The sequence below is a fragment of the Diachasma alloeum genome, unplaced genomic scaffold, assembly GCF_001412515.2.
Source record: "Diachasma alloeum isolate Michigan unplaced genomic scaffold, Dall2.0 Dall_scaffold_00308, whole genome shotgun sequence".
Classification (NCBI taxonomy): domain Eukaryota; kingdom Metazoa; phylum Arthropoda; class Insecta; order Hymenoptera; family Braconidae; genus Diachasma; species Diachasma alloeum.
Genome location: NW_021680447.1, coordinates 830,477 through 847,036, shown reverse-complemented (window position 1 = coordinate 847,036; position 16,560 = coordinate 830,477). Strand labels below are relative to the sequence as shown.

At 35.5% G+C, this 16,560-nt stretch overlaps 2 protein-coding genes across 2 annotated transcripts in view; one reads left to right on the top strand and one right to left on the bottom strand.

Annotated features, from left to right (window-relative positions):
• Positions 1 to 3,945, top strand: part of LOC107039821 (dipeptidase 1) — a 57,846-nt gene extending 53,901 nt beyond the window's left edge. The window contains exons 9-10 of the mRNA XM_015259640.1: positions 2,326 to 2,461; positions 3,506 to 3,945. Coding sequence (XP_015115126.1) covers positions 2,326 to 2,461; positions 3,506 to 3,628 — 259 coding nt within the window. The 3' untranslated portion in view covers positions 3,629 to 3,945. The remainder of the gene's footprint in view (positions 1 to 2,325; positions 2,462 to 3,505) is intronic.
• Positions 3,946 to 7,814: 3,869 nt separating this feature from the next.
• LOC107039820 (REPTOR-binding partner) overlaps positions 7,815 to 16,560 on the bottom strand; it is a 19,921-nt gene continuing 11,175 nt past the window's right edge. The window contains exons 2-4 of the mRNA XM_015259639.1: positions 15,292 to 15,385; positions 8,709 to 8,830; positions 7,815 to 8,091 (exon numbers count right to left, since the gene is read on the bottom strand). Coding sequence (XP_015115125.1) covers positions 7,987 to 8,091; positions 8,709 to 8,830; positions 15,292 to 15,385 — 321 coding nt within the window. The 3' untranslated portion in view covers positions 7,815 to 7,986. The remainder of the gene's footprint in view (positions 8,092 to 8,708; positions 8,831 to 15,291; positions 15,386 to 16,560) is intronic.

The following is a 16,560-nucleotide window of genomic DNA, read 5'->3' as shown; positions in this document are numbered from 1 at the left end:
CGTGAGAGATTGCGGGTGAGGACATTTTATCACGTCCCGACGATATTGATTTTTTCGTGGTTTTGAACCACTGATTTCACAGGTAGTGGATTATAAGGGATCTCCCACCCACTAGGCTGATGTGGAAAAACCCCGGGGGTTCATAAATGTTGAATTTCCTCTCTCCTTCCACTTGAGATGAAAAAAAATTTCATAATATGGAATTTTATGAATCCCTATGAAGGAAAGAAAAAATAGAGGGAGAAAAGGGGAATCAATTCCGCGTCTCGCTTCAATACGCAATATTTCAGAGAAATTTTAGGAGAAAGGTGTAATAAGTGAATTATAATCCCCTCCCTCCCGACTGGAGATGTGAAAAAGACCATCATTTTTTTTTTTCTTATGACGCCACATTTTTTTATCATAATTTGAGTACTATCACCTTATTTCCGCTATTGAGATGGTATATGATGGTCACATAGAATCTGTGTCACAAAATTGAGAAGCCATCATGAAATATCGGATGTAATCGCTAGGAGTGTGATCAGAAAATTTGGTCAAATCAACGACTCGATACTTTTTATCAACGTTTCTATTAAACTTTTTCCCCTTCTGAACGTCTCTACTATTAAGATAGAATATAACGGTCGAGCGATAATGTCGTAACTAATTGGACATAAAATTTTTGCACATCCCTACTTCTGACCCTCAAAGAAAGAATTTTCTTGTTGTCTTTTGAAAATAATATAGGATATCCAAGTGCTTTGACATTTTTTTCATCAAGCTTGTTTCAATAGTTAACTGAGGATGTCATCATTCAACACATTTACTGTCTATTCACTTTTTAATTTGGGGTAAACCGCCCAGTAAATGAATGTTTGTTTTTTAGCAATTGAAAAAAAATCGCCATTCAGGGGTTAAGAATTACCACAGTTAGTGAAAATTCAAAGCAACAATTCACATTTCAGTATCTTTTTGTCGTAATTTTTTATCCAAAAGTAGCTCATCTATCTATAGAGCAGTGTCCATCTACTAGGTAGCTTACTCTACTTCGTAAATAGCCCCAAATTACAATGCGCACTTTCTTGGCGCAGAGGGATACCCATATTTCACTCATGCACACTCGGTGCGCTAAAAGTGGGGGGACACTCTCCCCGCCGTCCCTGATCGGTGAGAAGTTGGAGGGAGTCGACTGTAATTGGTTTCGAAATCGTCACAAATCATCCCATGCTGAGGGAATTCATCTATTTATAACTAGGATATTGATCACCAGGGAGTGAGTAAGGAGAAGTAATTCCAAACTACATGTGATTCGAATTAAAATCTCCCAATCTATAATATGTTCCGTATGAAACTGTAACAGATCCTTGAATATCTTCCGGATTACGAATACCGTCAGTGATCCGGTTATGGAATCAGACCCTATATATTTACTGTGATGAACGAAGGTAAATGCAAAAAATGGGCGGTATACTCACTCTGAAGCCAAAAAATCCACTCAACAATACTTCTAAATTATTGAAAACAATAAGGTTCCAATGAAATAACTGACGGTGTCATCATATCACGAAATTATTTACCTTTCTTCTTCCACCTGAGTCAAAGAAAAAAAAGTCATAATATAGAATTTTAATAACTCCTATGAAAGAGAGTAAAAATTGAAGAAAAAAGGAGGAATGAATTTCCCATCGCGCTTCCATTCGCAATATTACACTCAATGTTTCCTTCTTTTAAATAAAATAAAACCATAGAAAGTTGCAATAAGAGAAGTACCCCCTCCTCCCTCCTACTGAAGGAAAGGATTTTCTTGTTGTCCTTTGAACATTGATGGTATCCAACTGCTTTGATTATTTCTTTTTTCATTGAAAGGGATGCTCTCCAATATGTACAATTTAAGATCAAAGCTTTCACTTCACTATGCCTTTATAGTAAAAACATTTTTTCGCAGGGAATGATTAAGGAAGAGTAAATCAAGAAAAATGTGATTTAAATAAAAATTCATAATATGGTCTGACTGAAACTGTGACAGATTCTTTAAAATCCTCAGAATTCCAAGTATGTCCGCGGCTAGATCATCTAGTCTGTTACAGAATAACTCACCCTTCTTTTTCCACCTGAGTTGAAAAAAAAATCACAATATATGATTTTATTAACTCCTATGAGGAGACGGAAGAACTGAAGGGCAAAAGAGGAATAAATTCTGCGTCGCTCTTTAATTCGCAATATTTCGCTGCATTCCCCGTCTAAGGTAAAACGGTGGAAAGTTGCAATAAGTAAAGCGCTCCCTCTCAAATCAAAGGGAGAATTTCCTTGTCATCCTTACACTTTCTTCATCTTTCATTTCAGAACACCTGCAGGTCTTGAAGATGTAAGTAAATACCCAGAACTGTTTGCTGAGCTCTTGGCACAAGGCTGGTCGGAGGAAGACATTCAGAAACTCGCTGGTCTTAATCTAATTAGAGTGTTCAAATCAGTTGAACAGGTCAGTCTCAGTTTGTATGATTTATATTAAAGTATGTAGTTTTTCTTCTTTACCGAAAAGGATGATGACAGTACGTCCTAGGATATTTTCTATTTCCCTAATTCCGTTTAATTCCCTCATTGTTTTGTCAAAGAGATTATGCATACTCTTTCGTCAAAAGTGCAATCACATAATGTCTGTTGAATATATTATGAAGAGACTCACCGGGGAAAGCTTTTCAATCTACACGAACGGAATATGATGATTAATTCATTAGAATTCATGAAACAAACCACAATTTGACCGAGTGTAATGCGATATAGAGACACAAAGATGAAAATATAAAATAACGAAAAGGCGCTCATTATGAAGAGACCACTGACGAGATTTTTTACGCGCTGTGTATACTCTCTTTTCACATTGCAATTAGGTTTTCATTTTTTAAGAGAATTCACGGCATGCCATTAATTTCAAAGGGTTCATCATAATTGATGCTTTCTCTTCATCACGGTAAAGACCAGTAAAATATACTGTTAAAAATTTTTGGCTGACATTTCCGGTAAACTTTTTGAAATTTTTATCAAGTGATATTTTTATTGAAAATTCATAAGTAAAATTTCATTGAATTTTTCGTGAAATTTGATTTTTTTTTCGAACAGACTTCAGAAGACATAATTTCACGGTCAAAGAATCATTTTTATATAAAAATATTCAGATTAACGAGTAATTTAGCGATGAAGCTGAAACTAGCGGAGAGTTCGCCAACGGAAGATTCAATTTAGGGAAATTGAAGGGTGTGGAAGTAAAAAAATCATGTGTCCAAATGTTTTTCTAATGTTTAAATAAAAGTGATGCTTTAGGTATTTTTATTTGATTAGCTGTTTAATGATACACCCTTAGATTAGCCCAAAGTAAATCGTTCGTTTCAACATGATGATTCAGACATGAATTTCCCCACCTCTCGCGCATTTTAATATTTATTTTTATTGATTAATGAATTCTGTATTCCCTTGAAATGGAAAATTAATGGGACAATGAATGTAACATCTTGCCAATTGATTGCAGATAAGAGATCGAATGGCAGCAGATGGCATGGAGCCATTGGAGGAAGACATCCCTAACGAGGACATTCTCGGAAGAGACTACTGCCGTTATAATCTTAAGCATCATCTCGCCATTACACCCTGAAGGACACTCCAACATGGTGCATTATTGTGAACTCTTCATTGCAATATTTTTTATAAACGTCATTAGTAAATTTTCTCTATTCAATTACGTTGTGAATAGTTATAATCAATTGAGTAATATTGAAATAAACTCGAAAGCAGTGCTGTGTGCAAGTGCCGGTGAGAATTACGTGTGAAATTGAAAGGACAAAGTGCATCGCAGTGATCTAGCAATTCGAAATTACGGATGAAACGGTAAAAAAGAGATTATCACTCTTTAAAAAAAAACATATAAATATGGACCATTGTAATGTTCTATTATGACCAAAGAAATTTATATGAAACATGTCAATACGCGTGAAATTCCATGAAGCTTCCCATCCTTGATATTTTCTCTGAATTAAAAAATGTGCGTAAGAAAATGAAAGATGAAAGATCTTTTGAGGGATGAGAAAATGGGGAGAAAACTCCACAGCAAACCTGCGAAAGGGTCATCGGAGTACCGAGGGCCATCCACCAGCCCATTATTGCCCCCTCAATTAGTACTTCACATAAATATGCAAACGCCATACCAAACACTGGGTATAGTCGAAATACCCGTATTGAAGGGGAACATTTAGTTAGTCAAAACCAGATTGATAGTTTCATCAAATAACTCGACACATTCATTATGCAAATAATTCAGCTCCTGACTGATATTGAATTTCCAACACTGAATATTTCATTCCTTGCTACCGTCAATATAAGTTGTGATAATTATCCAGGGTAATTTATGGCATAATTCTGAATTCAGGATGAATCGAGTATTGAATATTCCCAGCTGTTTCGAGGAATTTACGGCAGAAATGTATTTGGCTACACTGAAATGGCTGATATCCTTCGTGGGCGCGTTTCACGACTTTTATAATGGTTCGGGGGCAACATTTTTTCCCCACGGATCATTTTCTACCCCGTCTACTTCTATAGCTATGCCGGTGATGTCATTACATTCCGAAATGCCCGGGAGGCCGTGGGTTTGAATTTCGTCAGCTGGAAATTTTCAATAATTTTTAATGACGCGTTACTTGAAAGTCGGCTGCGAATTACCCCTGGGTATCAGAACCAGTCCAAATACACGGTGATACCCACAATTGTGGAACAATGACGATAACCAAGAACGGATGAACTGTTGTCATGAGACGAAAATGCACTGGCCTACCGCGATCTTCTACGATAATTTCGTTAACAAAGGAGATAAAAGCCACGAATTGTGCGGGTGCTTTGGATTTCAGAAGCAGATACGGCAAAATCTACTAAAAATCCAACAAACAATTGAATCACAATTCAAATGTGTGAGGATTTAAGCAAACTACGGAACTCGTTTGCAAACATGGACGTCGCTCACCTGAGAGAATAACTCAATAACTGTTCTCCAAACACTGGGAATGAATGATGATAAATCCTAGAATGTTAGTAGCAAATGCTGAAAAATCTCCGCACATGTTCATCTCGTAATTGCGATACGAAAAATATCGCGGATCATAAAGAGAAATATGTTCACCGCTTGCGTTCAACAGTAAAGAAAGTCACTTCCATGTTTGTACAATTCATCAAAATGTCAAGAAACTTCTGTAAACCAACCCTCGTAAATTTTATTTCTCCAATCTAAGAGTGACAGAGGGGGAGTTTCCTCCGAACTCCATTTTTCGCTTCGATTATCACACAAAAGCGGATTACGAGGACGAAAAAAATATAAAATAACAGAAACTGCAAAATTACACAGAGACATTCGCAGTCGCGGGACAAGGACTGTATAGCAAAGGACGGGTGAGCAGTTGTCACAAAAAAAAAAATCACTGGCCCACTGTGATCTTTAATTTCGCGACCCACAAATTGTGTAAGCGCGTCGGTTTTCGAGAGTAGATATTACAGAATCTGTGTTCATAAATCTGCCAAAAAATTGAATGGTATTTCAAATGTGTGAGTATTTAGGGAAACTACGAGAACTGTTTGGAACGACCCAATAACTGTTCTCCAAACACTGGGAATGAATGGTGTATAATAAATCCGCGTATGTTAGTAACAAACGCGCCTCATAAAGCGAAATATATTCACCTCTTTCATTAAAGAGTGAAGAAAGTCATTTCCATGTTTGCGCAAGTCATCAAAATGTCAAGCAATTTCTGTAAACCAACCCTCGTAAATTATATTTTCCCAGTTCAACAGTGACAGAATAATATTGAAAGGAGGGAGCTGTTGCCACCAAACTCGATTTTTCGCCTCGATTATCACACAGAAACGGATTACTAGGATTATAAATAAGATGAAAAACAGAAACTGCAAAAATACATGGAGACCAACAATCGTAAGACAACAACTGTATCCTAGTCAGCAGCGAGTAAGATGATGTCATGATACACAAATTCACTGACCTACAATCGTTTTTTGTAAGAATTTCATTCACAAAGGTGAATATAAAAACAAATAGTGCAAGTACTTCAGTTTTCGAGAGTAGCTGCAACAGTTTCTGTTATCCAATTTTTGTAAATCCATCAAAAAATTAACTGACAATTCTGAGCTGAGAGAACGATCTGGTAACTGTTGTCCAAACACTGGAAATGAATGAAGTATAATGAATCCGCGAATGTGAGTAACAAACGCGGATCATAAAGCGAAATATGTTCACCCCTTTCATGCAAGAATAAAGAAAGTCACTTCCATGTTTGCACAAGTCATCAACATGTCAAACGACACCTGTAAACCAACCCGCGTAAATTTCATTTTCCCAGTATAACAGTGACAGCGTAATGTTGAAGGGAAAAAGAGGTCCTCTCAAACTATTTTTCGCTTCGAAGATCACACAGTAGCGGATTACAAGGATAATAAATAAGATGAAATAGTAGAAACTGCAAAAATATTCAGAGACTAATTAACTACTTCGATTTTCGAGAGTAGCTACTATAGTTTCTGTTATCCAACTTCTGTAAATCCACCGAAAAAATAAATGACAATTCAAATGTGCAAGTATTTAGAGAAATTACGGGAACCGTTAGCAAATATGTACGAAGCATAACGGAGAGAACAATCTGATAACTTGTCCAAACACTGGAAATGAATAAAGTTTAATGAATCCGCAAATGTGAGTAACAAACGTGAATCATAAAGAGAAATATGTTCACCCCTTTCATTCAAAAATAAAGAAAGTCACTTCCATGTATGCACAAGTCATCAACATGTCAAGCGACTTCTGTAAAGCAATCCTCGTAAATATCATTTTTCCAGTATAACAGTGACAGCATAATATCGAAGAGTAGGACTCCCTCCGAAGTCTACTTTTCCCATCAAATATCACACAGAAGTGAATTACGAGGGCACAAAAATAATATGAAATAACAGAAAGTGCTTATTTCGTTCTCCTTGGGCTTAAGTGAAAGGGAGAAAATTTCGTCATTTCCTCGCGTTGAGTAAACGATGCTGAGAGAGTCAACTCTGTACATCTAATCACTCCGCCAACTTCAAATACAGAGCGGAAAGAGGTGGGTCCCGACTAAACTGAGAAAATTGCTAAAGTGCGAGTACCAACTGAATGCCCTGCAACAGTAACTGTCTGAGCGAAACGATAAATTTTTGTTCGACGAAGGAAACTTAAAAATAATTGAATTTTCGCACCCCATGTACTTTATATACAAATCTAATTTCCTCCCTTCAATGTTAAATAAAAAAGAAAATGCAATCTGGGAGAACACTGTATACGTGTTACGAAGTTGCGCTGGTACTTTCGATCTCTAATTAAACGAATGAAATGCGAATGTCGAGGGTAATCTCTCTATACGTTCATGTATTGTGTTTTTACTACACGCGGATTACTTTGACGTTTCGTAAAAAGATACAAAATCCACGGCTCAGTCGGAAAAAACTGTGTGCGGGTAATTGGCGTCTTTTTGCTGTTTTATTTCATACATTCGTGATAATTCAAATGGAGACCAGAATTAAACGATTTCCTTCGAGAGAAAATACAGAAATTTTATAGCATCCATGTGAATAAAATCTGTTCTTCTAATTATCCGAGGTATGCAATTATTCAAGGTAAACAACATGGAAAATCTTCCCTTCTTTTTCTGTATTTGTAGCCATATATTTTTAGTAATGCTAATACATTCTCAACATGAAGTTGTTACGAAAAATATTAGGACGATAACGCTAAAGAGAAATAATGCAAGAGATATCAATGAATTTGAAAAAAAGAGTACTTTGTTCAAATAAAAATTTCGTACATAGAGATGATGTCACAAAATTTAATAATACCAATGATTCAGTTCAATTAATACTCAACGAAAAAACCAAAAACAGCATGATAAATTTGAATCCTTATTTTAAAGAGGTACTTTGTTGTGTTATAGACTAATTATTATTCCTTTCCTTCTTGAGGGCTCCAAGTTCTTCAAGCATTGTTTGCAGCCCCTCGGGAACACGTCCAGCGTCGAGTTCTTGTCCCCACGATCGATACTGGAAAATTAATATTTCACGAAATTTACATAATTGATGGATTGAACCGTGAAACTCGAGAACAGAATACCCGATGTAATTAATATCGGAAAACTTGCTGTAGTATTGATCCCACTATATTTGATCCTTGTAAGTGTAATCGGGAGGTAGGGCTTTATTTTCTCGAGCCTTGGCAAGAAATAGAAGGGACTCCCTATGAACAAACACCAATATAAGAACAAAAAGCTCGTGCTGTTGGGACTGTTTTGTGGTGTGGATTCAGTAGATATAAGTAACAAAAAGAACGGAATTGTCCATCGCTTGTGCCACCGGTAGTTTCAGTACACACAGAAAAAAACATTTCTGTTGACAGGAGTTTTGTTTGTTCTATATTGTCACCTAGTTCATCAAGAGTCCGGAGGTGGAAAGTGAAGTGCAAATATGAATCAGTTTGATTAGGAATAAAACGTAACAACAGGGTTTTATAGCGAAATCAATAACTGGGAAAATAATTGTCCACCGATGAATTACTGAGTTTACCGTGTTTTCTCGGCATCAATTTTTATGAATTCTCAGCAAACAAAAATTGTGCGAACGGAGAGTAGCTGAGGGATAGTTATAAAAACAAACCAAATTACCATATCGAGCTCTTTGCGGAGGGCGAGAACAGCTTTTTCCCTGTCGGCCACCAACTCCTCCAAGTACTGGTACCTCAGCTTCTTACGAGCACGGCACTCCCTCGCACTCTGCCGACTGCGTTCTGTTGAAAATTATTGATAAACTATGTGGTTAACTCGCCATTTGAAAAAGTAGGTTATATCTAGAAATGCGAAATAACATCAGGCGAAAGAAAATTTACGGAGAAAAAGTTTCTAGTTTTCAGAACAAAGTTAACGATTTTAAGAAATTCAAGGTTTAACATGCCTTGGATGAATTAACATTGTCGTTAGCATAGGAAACTGTTTGCTCAATTTCAAGAAGAAAATTCGGTAAAATCATGTACCGAGAACCTACGTTTGGAGTAGAGAATATGTTTGAAATAAGAACAGGTGAAGTCTCGAATGAAGAAAATTAAAGTTCTTAAAGTGAGAACGTTTGAAAGGAATTAAATCGTGGAATAGTTGAACTGTGATTTAATATTAATTGAATAAATTATTAAACATGGGTAGATTTTACCTTCAGACTAGAAAAAATAATCAATTCAAGAAAGGAAATCTTTAAAATTTAAGAACCAAGGTTTTCAATAACCGAAAATGTTGGTGAATTCAGGCGCGATAATTTTAGTTTCAAACAGAGAATTATACGGAATCAAAACTTTATTTGTTCAATTTCTGAGGAGAATCTTGGAATAAATTTGAATTCTACATTTTCTGCGGTAAACGTTCTCGTGACAGAGTTCTGAAATTTTGAGACTACTACTGAAACCTAGAAAATTTTTTTTTGATAATAGTCATGTTGAATTTCCTCATCTCAGATTTCAGTCATACTTTCAGCAGTCCTCTGACAATCAACTACCGAAGCACTCATAAATCTGACAATCATCAAATTTTCTCCAGTCATGAACTTTGTCACATTTATTGATAATGTATAGTTTTTTGCTTCCTATCTTAATTTCAACCCATGCATTTACTTATTAGAAATCACAATATAACAATATGACTGGTCAGATCATTTTATCTCATCGCGGGTCATTATTATCATTGAAGTAATAATCATTACGGTCTTACCAAATGAGTCTTCCTTTCTCCAACAACATTTTCTCGGGCTGGGAAGGATAATGAATTCAGGAACTTGTGGGATTTCTTTCATCAATAATTCGGGGGTATACAACTTTATCGCCGTGACCCACAGTAGTAACTGTACGATCACCGTGCTTCAGTGGAATTACTCCAGCTTAAGCTGCGTTAAGCACCATGGGTACTTCGATTGGTGAGACCGCTTGATGCCCGATAGCTTTGTTTATATATCGTAACCCCGGTATGGGATCGGCGCTTAAGCCACCAATAACATTCGGATAGTTTTGGAGATTAAAAAGGAAACGGCTGACTGATTTCAGGTATTGGATATCACGAGATATTGTTCGTAATATTATTTGAGGGGAAAAATCGTGGATACGGAAGTTATGGTACTTTTTGTAGTTCTATAAAGTTCTGCTAGATGAAAGATTCATATTCTTCTTCAAACATAGCTACAAATTAGTGTTCTGGTCTGGAACTTCACGATAAGCCTATTACAAATATTTGTTCTTGATAAAATCACAGAGCCTAGGGGAGCCTAGAGGAAAACTTTTTCGAAAGTTCTTTGAATTCTACACGGAGAGACATTCTTCGGAAGAATTCAAATGCGAATGTTGGAAAAAAATACAATCGACTGGCTATAAAAAATTCTGGTGCTGCTAAGGTAAAATTTCTAGGGCTCTCTGGTACAATTTCTAGGGATTTCAGTGAAAAATTCATTCAAGTACGAGACAAATTGACGTGCTACTCAATAAAAGTTCCAGTGCCAGTACAGGAATTTGTCCCTGGCCGTCATTCGGCGCCCTTTTTCCTCTACTAGCAATAGAATTTTTCTAGAAATATTCTCTCCGTATATTGTTAGGAATAACTCCCTTGGTCCTTTTAAATTGGAGATAAATCTACCTACAGTGAGTACATAATGATATTCGGTAGAGTAATTGGTGAACCTGAGGTATTTATTTATTGAAACTAACCGATAATTATCCAAATGAGATGAATATGGAGATTACAAAAATGTTTCAAAAAGCAAAGAAGCCTTTTTCTGAAGTTTTTAAGGACAATAATCGTAACGGAACTGAAAAAACGTCAGTAAGATTGAGATCAATAACGCTGCGCCATCTTGTAACTGAATTATTGTTAACGATTGCTTATTACACCGGTGTGAAACTTGACAATAAAATAATCATAAGTGTTTGTCCTGAGAAAAATCACTGTACGTTGAAATGTCTCAAGAAAAGACCTTTTCGAAAGTTTTCCTAACTCAATGATAAGAGCAAATAGGAACAACATCGTGAGGGGACTGGGAAAACATGAGGAAACATTTGAGTACGACTGGGATCAATGACACTAGGCTGTCTTCTAAATTATTGTTAAAGATCTTCATGTGGTGTCATTCACAATAAACTTCTTTTTTTAAATGATGCTGTCAAATTTGTTAAGATCCGCAAGGGCATATCCTCTGGTAAATAATTCATTGTAATCAGTCATGGCTTCCAGGTATTGGATGTCAAGTGGAATAACTCGTAATGTTATTCGAGTGGAGTGGAAACATCATGGATGTTAAAGTTTGGATACTTTTTCGAAGCCCGTCGAGTTTAGCTATCCGAGAAGGATTTATCACCGCACTGATTTGAAACATAACGACAAAATAATTCCAAGTATTTGTCCTAAGAAATTCTCCGTGTTATTCAGAAATTTGAGGGGAGAGGTTCCTTAGAAGTTTCCCGAACTAAGGGAACTATGAGAAAAGATGAGAATACGCATCGTGATGGGACTGGGAAAACCTGTTAGTGCGATTGAGATAAATAGGGGGATAATCAGGAAGATAAATGACACTAGGCCATCTTCCAACAGCATTGTTATTAGATATTCCCGTGGTGTCGCTTTCAACAACGGAGTTTCTTCAAATGGAAGCTCCTGAACTCTCCAAGATTGGCAAGGAAATAAGCTCCAAGTAAATACCATCCTTCTACACAATGCCGACCCTTCCTGGCATAAAGAGACAGCTGTCACTACAAAGATTTTTGCACACTGATTCCAAATTTACCTATAACATCCCTCGAGATGACCTAGTTCCTGAGAAAGAAAATGTCAGTCTTCAAAAGGGTCGAAACTCTCTTTTTTCATAATTTTATTAAGAAATAACTTCAGTACCGATAGAGTTGTAGAAAATTTCAGACAAATTACGCGATATTGGATTTTCGGAGGGGAAAAGTATTTTTGCCAATAAAAAATCCGAAATTTTTCATTATGAATTCGGTATTTCTTTAATAAAATTCACCTTATTAAAAAAATTCTACGGTAACAATAATCTGGAGGTGAACAGCCACGTGACATTTCAACTGCCAGATTTAAGGATTATTTATTCAGTTCATCTCCAATAAAGTAAAGTTTCTTCTCAACGACGGGAATAAATATGGATCTCAAATAGAAGAGACCTTTGGCAGAACGATTTAATGAGACACAGCAATGAGCAATGATAACGACTACACGGAGAGAAATATTCAACAAAAATTACGGAATATTTCACGTAATCCGCAAGCGAGAATCGTTTTCAGTGCATTTCTATAGGAATATAAGAGAATAAATCTGAAATCTTCAGTAAATTTTCGGGTCTGTCACCGAAAAAATACGAAAAAGTCACGTAATTTTTCTGGAAATCGTGATATCTAACAGAAACTTCAAGACTTATTATGCTTCAGAACATGAAAATTCTTGGATGTTTAAGAATTTTTACGAAAAATTCCGGAAAAATTACGGAACGTGTTGTTAAAATTTCTCCCTCACGGTGACTCATGGCCGTGAGGCGTCGGACGGATGAGTAATTTTTACGGAACAGATCGTAGAATTTACGTGACGATTGACACTTTTTATTGAATTTTACTTCGCTCCCAGATTACGTTTCGAAACGAAATTTTTACGTCTTTTTTCTGGTAATTTTTATTGAATATTCCTGTCCGTGTATTGTGAGTGAAATTATTAACTATTACATTACAAGTTTTTATCTTAAAAAAGCAGTATACGTATTCAGAATGCCGCGGTGTATGTATTCAGAAATGCACGGGGGTGAGTCTTCCGAAAGTTTCTCTAATACCCTGATAACAACAAACAGAAACTATGCTAATGATCGGATCAAGGAAACATGTGAGTAGGATTGAAGTAAACAGTAAGAATCGTTATTAGATATTCTCGTGATGTTATTTTTAACAATGAGATTTTTACGAATGTTGACTGAAATTCTTGAATATTTAAGTATTCATAAAGAAATATCTCCGAGTACATAATTCAACCTAACCCTGCGTCATGTTCAGGTATTATATATCACTCATCTCATAACGTTATTTGCGTAGAAAAATCATGAATATCAAAATTTTGATAGCTCTTGAAACCCTTCGAAGCTCAAATATCCCCGGAATATTTATCACCGTACTAGTATTACACATTACGACAAGATAATTACATGCTTTTGTCTTGAAAAAAAGCGCGGTGTATGCAGAAATGCGAGGGGAAGAGTCGTCCAGAAGTTTCCCTAACACCGTGATAAGAACATCTGGGAACTATCATGATGATGGAACAAAGGGAACATGTGAGTACAATTGAGATAAATAGTGCTAGATTATCTTTCAACAGAATCATTATTAGATATTCTCGTGATATCATTTTCAACAAAGAAGTTCTCTCAAATGGAAGCTCTTGTCTTTTTCAACATGCGTAACGGAATACCTTCCAGTAATGATTCAACCTATCCTTTTGTCATTTTCAGGAATTAGATGTCAAGTGATATTACGCATGATGTTATTTGCGTAGAAAAATCGTGTTTCAATACTTCTATTAAAGTTTTTCTTTTCTAAGTCATATCAGGCCAAATATCCAGAAAATATTTGTTCACAGTATTGGTATTAGACATGACGATAAAAAATTCCAAGCCTTGGTCTTGAAAATATAAACGCCGTGTATTCAGAAACGCAAGGAAAGGAGTTTATCGAAAATTTTGCTAACACGATGATAAAAACAAGTACACTGATAGAATAATTTATTTATTCCAAACGAGATTCGTCAGCTATTAACGAATGGTAGAGTTGAATATGACCAAATGAATATTCGTTAATAGTTAACAAATGGCTCACTTGAAAGGTGAAAGTCGAGTGAAACAAGGCTACTCAAATATGCATTTGTTAACTATTAACGAATGAACATTTGGTGAGACCGAATAGACTCTAGCCTCCAACCAAATCCATTTGTTAACAATAACTAATCCTTTCTATCAGTGTACGAATTATCATGATGATAGAACAAAGGAAACAGGTGAATACTATTGGGATAAATACTACTAGATTACCTTTCAACCGAATCGTTATTAGTGTTCCATTTCAAAATGAAGTGTTTATTAAATTTCTTGAAAATGTATTAATGATTCAAAATTAATATTTTAATTATTCAATTTATAACGATTTTATGAATCTGTCAATTCCAATCGTCAATTTCATACTGAATTGTAACGTTGGAATATTTGTCGAGTTTTTGAATCCCTCATTGCCCTTAGCTAACTTCAGTTTCGCGCTCCGAAATTATAGCAAAACACCCGATATGTGGTAACAAAGAGGCCCTTTGTACGAAACACAGCTCCATAAAGAGACCGGTCGTAGCACGTCTGACAAAATTTAGATCAGTTCTGCTCTGGCAGTCCGGGCGCATACAATATATTGACCATTGAATATTTCATCGTATCCATTCATAATATGTAAATTAACTATATCTCGGAAATATTAAATTGATTTACATAATATTAATTATCGCGAATTCAGAACCAATTGAAAATTACTTGCAAAATCACACATCTCTTTACATACAACGCACAATAAATTATTTCAATTCCAATCATTCATAAATAACGTAATTAGCTTCAAGTGTCACCATTGAAAATAAAATAACAAATTATATCGAACCGTCATCGTTAAAAACTTAATCCATTAAACTTTCAAACTGCAATTCATAGGAACTAAACTAATAATCAATTAAAAAATCGACTTTTATAATGTCATCATTAGTGAATTCTTGGATAAATGTTCGATAAAAATTTAAAACCAATGTAACCTAAGTTCTAAGTGTTAAAATTTTATATTTTATTAATTGTATGCAAATTAAACCTCTAAGGTTTAAAAATGCTTAATAAAAAAAAAATTAAAAAATCGACTCATTGAAAACAAAAAAATTATCCTTGAACAATCAATTAAATCAAAACGACCGAAAGTATACTTTTGTTCAAACAAATCAATCAAACTTGAGAATAACCTGATTGAAATTATCCGTAACACGATGCAATAATTAAAGATACTCTTATGGTGTCATTTCCAACGATTACTTCTTCAACTCGAAACTCTTAAATTTTGAAGCATTCGCAAAGGAATATCTTCTCGTAAATAATTCATTCTCGCTCTCGGTCGTTTTTTTGGGAAGTATCCACTTTACTGCGTAGTGCACTTACCAAGCTTGGCTCTCATGTCCGCCTTGTCGGCCGCTTTCCTTCCGGGCTTGCGTCCTCGCTTGCCCCCCTCTTTCCGATCACCGCGAGAACCCTCCTGGAACATGGGGATGATAAATATCATACATAGATGTAACAATTGAGATTACATTCAGTGACAAAAATGGGACAGGAGACGAATGATCGAGTCCCATCTTACATTGAAGAGATTTTTTACAAGGTGGGGCTATCCATCTGAAGGAGTTTTCACGGTACATCGATCATTGGCAGGAAAAACCAACTGGCAGAGACAAAACGATCCCTTTAAAATATTTGGTACATTGGCATTGACTTCTCGTTTTTCATCAGAAACGATTTCCCTAGTAAAACGATTTTTTATAAGAAATGAACATTTGCTAAGAAATTATGAATCATTGGTGCAAACTACAGATCCATTTTTCAGTGAATATGAAAAGATTTAATTGAACTACTTATCCCAATCAGCAATTCATTTATTTATGATTTTGTTGTTAGCGCTTTTTGTACCTGTTTTTTTATTTTTTTATATTTCATCAATATTCATAATATCTATATTTCGCTGCATCGGATTATTGAAAACTCAATTTATAAATCATTCAGCAGTAATAAAAAATATCACTTGATAAAAAATATGAAATATAACAAATAAAATATAAATAAAAGCAAATGATAAAAAATATCATTTGAGGCCATTAATTATAACAAATTCCATGAGTCTGTAACAGCGAATTCCACTGTTTATGCAAATGGTCACATTACTGTCTCAAAATTTAATTTGAGAAAAAATAAAATGATTAATTGTTACAATCTATAATCCCCCTGATGCTCCGAGAGTAGTTTCGAAAAGCAATAGAAGACGAATAAGAAATGATCCCCTTCAATTCTTTAAAAACTCACGTTCAAATATCACTCCTCGTAACAGCCTTTGAACCGAAAATAAATACTCAGCGAGAATAATCATCGAGACTTGAAGCAACCTGATTGAACCATTTTTCCGAAAGAATTCATTGAATTACTTATCACAGTTGACTACTCATTTTGAAACCACTCGGATATCTCCGATCAACGTTGCAATCCACGTCTATCTGTAAAGCTTTAGTTTCTGGGGCGGATTAAACTGTAATTATGGATTCCCTCTAGAATTTCTTTTTTCCATCGGCCTGTTGGTACTTTCCACTCATTTTATCTCTCCATTCGCTTCTTTTAATCTCGTTTCCCTTCCCCTAATTCTACACCTCCCACTTTTCCAGCTGC